Consider the following 6,258-nt stretch of genomic DNA (forward strand, 5'->3'; position numbering starts at 1 on the left):
TGAATCACTCAAGCAAGAAGAAGCGTCACGACATGCGGCCCAGCCTCCGTAACGAAGCGTGCTCCTTGTCTGCGCCTCTCTCTCTACGCCCGCGCGCGCGGTTGTTGACCACTTCCCCCATTGATTCCTCAACAATGCACCGGTTAGAGACGGCGCGAACTGTTCGACCACAGCACGGTGCGGTTTAGACATGTTTGTCTTTTGTTTTGGTTTTTCCCCCTTTTGCTTTGGTTGGGTGCCAGTCGCAGAGCCCGCTGTTCGTTCCAATCCTTCGCTTCTTCTACTGAAATCGAGTAGCTTGTAGTAGTTTGCAGCCAACAGAGAGCACCAAGGGATCAGAAACCGGGGTTGGGGGGGGGGACGACAGAACCAGCTCGAAATCGCGATGGACAAAATTCGACTTTGGATGCAAAGCGGCAGGCAAATGTCACTGCACAAGCAGCGAGAGAATCGAAAGAGAGCAGTAGAGCGCTTCTTTGGGTTTGCGGATGTGCGTTGAGTTTCAAACAAGGGGCGGGAAGGTGGAGGACGTACAAAACAGAAAAGAGGAGTGGTCGATAACAAATCAAACAAGGAAAATACCATACAACTACAAAACACAAGTACGATTTGACGCTGGCGCTGTTGCGACGTGCGGCGTCCAAAAGGCGATCTACATCGAAGCAGGGAACACTGGAAGGCGGGGAGGCTTCACGATACGAAAGCTGGAGGGAGAGTCGGACGAGAGGCAGCAGTCTTCGATCGCGACATGTTGGCAGTGGTTGGCTGATTCGTCATTGGTCGGCTCGTTTCCGTTCCCGCCCCTTTCGTGTTGGCGAGTGGTGATTCGTTGCACTGGTGACTGGATTTCAGACTGTCCACCCGCGCGTAGCAGTCAAAGTGCACTTTGTAAAGAAAGAGAGTTTTAGATTCAGCTTGGTTCGGAAGAACAGAGACATCAAAACCATCAAAACATTGCGGGCACGAACCAAACCCGCAGATCAAATCAGGCCTGTCGCTTCTATAGCTGTTGCCCACGTACTATACTTCAGTTACGGCCATATCTGGTGGAATGCACCGCATCCCGTTCCGCTCTGCGAAGTTAAACCACCATGAGAGTAGTTAGTACTGCGGTGGGAGACCACGCGGGAATACTGCTTGTTGTAACTCTTTTTTTTTTTGCTTGTTTTGCTGTGCTTTCTTTCTTTTTTTTGCGACTCAAAAGTCGACGTTCAACACGTTCAACACAATCTTGTCAATGAGATAGTTCTACTCGCCAGCAAGTGACCCTCGGACCGGCGAGGAGCAGCTGGATTGGATTTGATCGATTGCTTGCGTTCCGAAGTCCACAGAGCCCCGTTCGTGCTTCTCCTCATGAATTCGAGAGCACTCACTCTCCCAGTTTGAGCATGATGAGTGATGCTGTCTGGAGCTGGACCAGAGAGTACTTTTCATTTTGAGCACCGTGCAGAATCAAACAATGTCAACCATTTGCCGATTGTGCAAAACCCGGACTCGGACTTGGAGTTGGTAGCAACAAGTGCGTGACTTTATATGTGTGTGTGTGTGTGTGTGTTTCATTGCCACCAGTCTTTCATTCTGAGCATCATGCCATCCGCTCTTCCATCTCAATCTCAATCTCAATCTCAATCTCAATATCGCTCCAGCCATTTTGCCACCTCATCATCATCATCGTCGTCACCAGCTGCAGCGTCCGCACTTCGCCCTCACACACTCTCCCCATCATCATCATCATCGTCGTCATCATCGTCATCAGCACCCAAGCTCGCATCGCCCAGCACGAGCTCAAGCACTGGCTCAAGCACTGGCGCTGCTGCTGCTGCTGCTGCTGCTGCTCCCATTGCGCCAGTCGCTGCTGGGCTGCCGTCGCCGTCGCCGTCGCTGCAGCAAGTCCAGTCCATCACCAACCTCGCCCAAGTCCATGCGCTGATTGCCACCCTCGAGGCAGAGGGCGTCGTCATTGAGCAGGATCTCGACGCACTGCTCGGCCAGCGCGACCGCATTGAAGCAAAGCTCGAAACGCTGCAATTCCTAGCGTAAGTGCAAGAGCGTTGTCGTGTCATAGGAAAGCATTACAATGGGATTACTATTGTTTTGCTTTGGTTGGAGGAGAACAGAGGGAAGCTGGGATTGAATTTCTGAGATGCTTTGGAAAATCACTCAATCGCTCAGACAAACAAGTTATTTGGTCACTAAACTCAACCTCCCGTTTTGCTGTGTGTTGACAGACCAAAGCTCCAGGTGCTCGAGAACGACGCCAAACAGCTACACGGAACAATCTCATTCACATGCAGGCTGGCTGAAAATGTCAGCGGCAAGGTGCGCGAGCTCGACGGCGCGCAGTCGAACGTAAGACTGTGCATCAAGCGCGTCGAGGACATTCTCGATCTCAAGAACTGCGTCGAGGGCGTGCAGTCAGCACTCGCCAGAGGCGACTTTGAATCGGCCGCCAAGCACATTCACTCGTACCAAAGCATTGATCCGGCGTTGCTCTCCGCGGCAGAGTCCACCACCTCTGCCACCAGCGCCGTTGCTGCCGCTCTTGGTGACGATGGTGCGCTCGACTCCCACCGCGAGCACCGATCGCCCGTCCAAGCACTGCAAGAGGCCGAGCGGGTTGTCCGCGTCACCATTGCCGAAAAGTTTGCCGCTGCTGCTTCCGCCGTCGCGTCGGGCCGTGGCAGCACGGACGAAATCACTCGCTTCTTTGTCTTGTTCCCCCTCATCAACCTGCACGAAGACGGCCTCGAAAAGCTCTCTGCGTTTGTCTGCGGTCAAGTGGTGCAGTTGCTGGATGGAAAGTTCCGCGAATTGTCACGCAACGAGAATGGCAAGTCAGAGTTGTTGGTGCTTGGCAAGGTGGCTGGGTTTTTTTTTCAGTTCGTGTGACTCATATCAGTTTTCAACGACTGGTTCCCTCCCCCGCCCCCGAAAAAAAAAAAAAACAGGAAAATTGTCCCAAGTTGTGTTTGTCGACTTGTTTGTCCAGCTGTTCACTGCTGTCGCCAAGACGGTTGACCAGTATCAACCAATTATCGAAGAGCATTATGGCTTTGGGTATCTGAGCGTGCTTCTCCGCCGGCTACAGTTTGAGTGCGATCGGCAGGCTCAGAAAATCTTGAACGTGTTCATGACGGAGCGAGATTTTCGCAAAAAGGTAAGGGCCAAGCGAGCAATGTTGATTGAGTGAGTGACAGAATGCCTGACAAGTTGTGTACACGTGGTCGGAGTGCACTGTAGGTTCGGGAGGTGCAAGCGCAGATGACCCGAGTGCAAAAAGCGTCGGCCACCACCAACGACGCCATCGATCCTCGAGACGTGGACATTCAGCTCGTTGAGATTGCCCTCTTTAGCAGCCATACACAGTCTTACAACAAGTACATGCGCAAGCACGCAGAGGTAGGTCACACGGTCACAGAATTCTGTGGGTTGTTCGACTCGGTTTGAGAAAAACAAGACCCCTCACACTTTGTTTTTTGGATCCACTTGGTCAACCCTGCAGGATGACACTCGTGCATTTACAGACGCGTCGGCTGCAGAGTCGGCAACCTTATCGTCGCAGAATGGTCCCCTGCTACCCAGCATTGCTTCAGCGCGCCTCAACTTTGAGCGGTTTATGGACGCGTGCGAGCTCAACAAACTCATGCACGAGCTGGTCGGCAATTACATTGTGATGGAGGAGTTCTACATGAAACACAGCGTGCTCAAAGCCATCACCATGGACAAGCATGAACCTGGCACGCTGACTTCGTCTGGTGTCGACGATGTCTTTTACGTGTTGAAAAAGTGCACCCGGCGCGCCCTGTCCAGCGGCAATGTTAATATCGTGTGCGCCATGATCAACCACGCCAACACCATCATTGACTCGGACCTGAAGGCGGACTTGCAAGCCAAGCTGCGCGCCAACGTCCCGTCCGTCTCGTCCGACCTGAAGGAAATGTTCCAATCACGCCTTACGTTCGACGTTGGCAGCACTGCCGCAGCGCTGAGGGCGACGTACATGGTCAGTGTGTGTGTGTGTGTGTGTGTGTGTGAAAGTGTGTGTATGAGAGAGAGTGTGTGAGTGAGAGCGTGCATGCGATATCGATTTTCGCTGATCATGACGATGAGCGTCACGGATGCCAAAATTTTCTCACTGTGGGGCTTATTCTTATGTTTGCAGGTCTTGCTGAACAATACCGAAGTTAGCAGCGAGTACACTGTCAAACTGATGAAAGGTCTGGAACAAGAGAGCCTTTCATTATTCACGCTTGAGTCGGAGCAGAAAAAGCTCGAAAGCTTGCTGAGCGATATGGCCAGCACTGGCAATTCCCTGCGGCATTTGTTACAGGTGAAGCCTCAGAGTGTTTGGAACAATCAGTTCACTACGTGTTGGATGTATGGAGTCGTTCTGATGTGCTGCTCGAAACTTTCCAACCAAACAACAGTCTGCCATGGAGCAATTCTTCTTTGCGTCTTTGCTGCCGCGTATCAAGACTGCTTTGGATGCACTGAGCTCTGTTTCCTACGTGATTGACGACCAGGCGTTTGCCGACAACGACGTGTCCGACCCGTTCGTGGTTCCGTTTGTGAACGAACTCCAAGCTCTGATTATGCCGCTGCGGTCCATGATGACAGACTCGAACTATGATAGTCTCGTTGGCATTGTTGCGCAGTATGTTACCGCGCAGATGGAGGCCCGGATTTTCGATATGTCCTTCAATGCGGTATGTGGACGATGCGTTGAGTTGAGAGAAAAAGAATGACTTGCACTTGATGGCTCAAAGTGTCGCTACGTTGGTCTGCTGGACAGCTCGGAGGTATTCAACTCGACAAGGACTTGCGAGCGCTCACGGGATACTTTTCGGGCATGACCCAAAAGACAGTGCGCGATCGCTTTACACGGCTCCACCAAATATGCTCGCTGTTGCTTCTGGAGCGGGTGCAGGATGCAGTCGATCACTGGAACTCGCAGCTGTCATGGCGCCTGACTCCCTCCGAGGTTTTGAAGGTGCTGGGCCTGCGCGTGGACTTCAAGAAGGAGGAAGTTCAACGCGTCCGATTGTAGACGGAGCGATGTTGCGTTGCAGGATGTTGGCATCAGCGTTTCACGAAGAACACGAAGAAAACAAAAAACAAAAAAAAAAGAAAAATCGAATTGCATTAACAAACAGAGCAAACAATAGGATGAAACGAACGAGAGCAGCAGAGGGCCACCCAAAAGCAAGGAAAACATGACCGGCATACGAACAATACAACATGAACACGCAACCTATCCAATAAACCAAGCAACAAAAACAGTGCACAACTGAACATCAACGCTCAGACAGACAGACAGACAGACGGACGGACGAATGGACGCCTCTTTAGTTGAACGCGCAGCAGCAGCACAAGAGGGCGCACATGCTCATGAGGCAGCAGTCCTCCTCGCGTTGGCGTTGCGCGGCGCCATTGTCAGTGACATAGACGACCTGCTGCTGTGGCTGTGGCTGCTGCACGACGTAGGTGGTTGAGTTTGTGGTGGTCGGGTAGCCGGGCTGCTGGTACCCGTAGCCGTACCCGGGCTGTGGCTGGCCGCCGTAGCTGTTCTGGTGCGGGGGATAGCCTTGTTGTGGCGGGTAGCCCTGCTGCGCCTGCTGAGGATAGCTCGGGTAGCCCTGTTGAGGGTAGCCGCCGCCCTGCTGCGGGTAGCTTGGGTAGCCTTGCTGGGGGTACTGCGAGTATGCTGGCGGCTGCGACATGACTTTTGTTGTTTTTGTTTTGTTGCTCGACGAGTGTGTTGACGGAAGTGACCAAGCGCAAGGAGCCGGGTGATCTGTTGTTGATGAGGGAGAGCGAGAGAGAGAGAGAGCAAAAAGTGAGGCGGATTGCAGGCGGAAAATGCAAGTTGGCTACGGTCAAACTCAGCAGCAGACACTGGATTTCCTTCAGTTTGGGCGCCTACGCTTTCGTTAGACAAACCCGTTTTTTTTTTTTTTTTTTTTTTTTTTTTCCGAGTTCCCCACCGCTATTCTTCCTCTCGCTTTCGCCTCGCTGTGACTGCACAAGTCATCTGTCATCTGTCATCTGTCATCTGTCGCGCATTCTTGCGGCTTTGATCTTTTGTTCGTTTTGTGTTCTTGGCTGTGAATTCGCGCTGTTCGCTGTGACGTGTAGTTCGCGCTTTTTCTGCCAAGTTTTTTTTTTTTTTGATCTAAAACCCAATGACGTAGCAGTTCGACTTGACGCTGGCTGGATTTTCACCCACGGCACACCAGCCACGAGTGGTCGACTGCGTAT

General features: G+C 52.3%; 2 protein-coding genes and 1 non-coding gene across 3 annotated transcripts; 2 read left to right on the plus strand and 1 right to left on the minus strand.

Annotated features, from left to right (window-relative positions):
• The first annotated feature begins 1,033 nt into the window (after window positions 1-1,033).
• Window positions 1,034-1,149, plus strand: CAOG_09681. Its single transcript, XR_889832.1, has one exon. It is a non-coding gene; the product is annotated as a 5S ribosomal RNA (ribosomal RNA).
• Window positions 1,150-1,578: 429 nt separating this feature from the next.
• CAOG_05793 (hypothetical protein) lies at window positions 1,579-5,177 on the plus strand. The gene is made up of 8 exons (XM_004346416.2): window positions 1,579-2,036; window positions 2,229-2,830; window positions 2,949-3,157; window positions 3,241-3,399; window positions 3,503-4,003; window positions 4,163-4,330; window positions 4,428-4,706; window positions 4,793-5,177. The coding sequence occupies exons 1-8, from the start codon at window positions 1,588-1,590 to the stop codon at window positions 5,045-5,047; spliced, it is 2,622 nt and encodes an 873-aa protein (XP_004346466.2). The 5' UTR covers window positions 1,579-1,587; the 3' UTR covers window positions 5,048-5,177.
• CAOG_05794 (hypothetical protein) lies at window positions 5,118-5,794 on the minus strand. The gene has a single exon (XM_004346417.2). It carries the CDS (start codon window positions 5,718-5,720, stop codon window positions 5,346-5,348), a length of 375 nt encoding a protein of 124 aa, XP_004346467.1. The 5' UTR covers window positions 5,721-5,794; the 3' UTR covers window positions 5,118-5,345.
• Window positions 5,795-6,258: the final 464 nt, after the last annotated feature.

This window comes from Capsaspora owczarzaki (assembly GCF_000151315.2).
Source record: "Capsaspora owczarzaki ATCC 30864 unplaced genomic scaffold supercont2.9, whole genome shotgun sequence".
In the NCBI taxonomy this organism is placed as follows: Eukaryota; class Filasterea; order Ministeriida; family Capsasporidae; genus Capsaspora; species Capsaspora owczarzaki.

Excerpts from the sequence above, each read along its gene's own strand:
- CAOG_05793 (XM_004346416.2), top strand. The coding sequence starts at position 1,588 with ATGCCATCCGCTCTTCCATCTCAATCTCAATCTCAATCTCAATCTCAA. Across the intron at positions 3,400-3,502 it reads ACATGCGCAAGCACGCAGAG|GATGACACTCGTGCATTTAC; the intron begins GTAGGTCACACG and ends TCAACCCTGCAG. Across the intron at positions 4,004-4,162 it reads CGCTGAGGGCGACGTACATG|GTCTTGCTGAACAATACCGA; the intron begins GTCAGTGTGTGT and ends TTATGTTTGCAG.
- CAOG_05794 (XM_004346417.2), bottom strand. The coding sequence starts at position 5,720 with ATGTCGCAGCCGCCAGCATACTCGCAGTACCCCCAGCAAGGCTACCCA.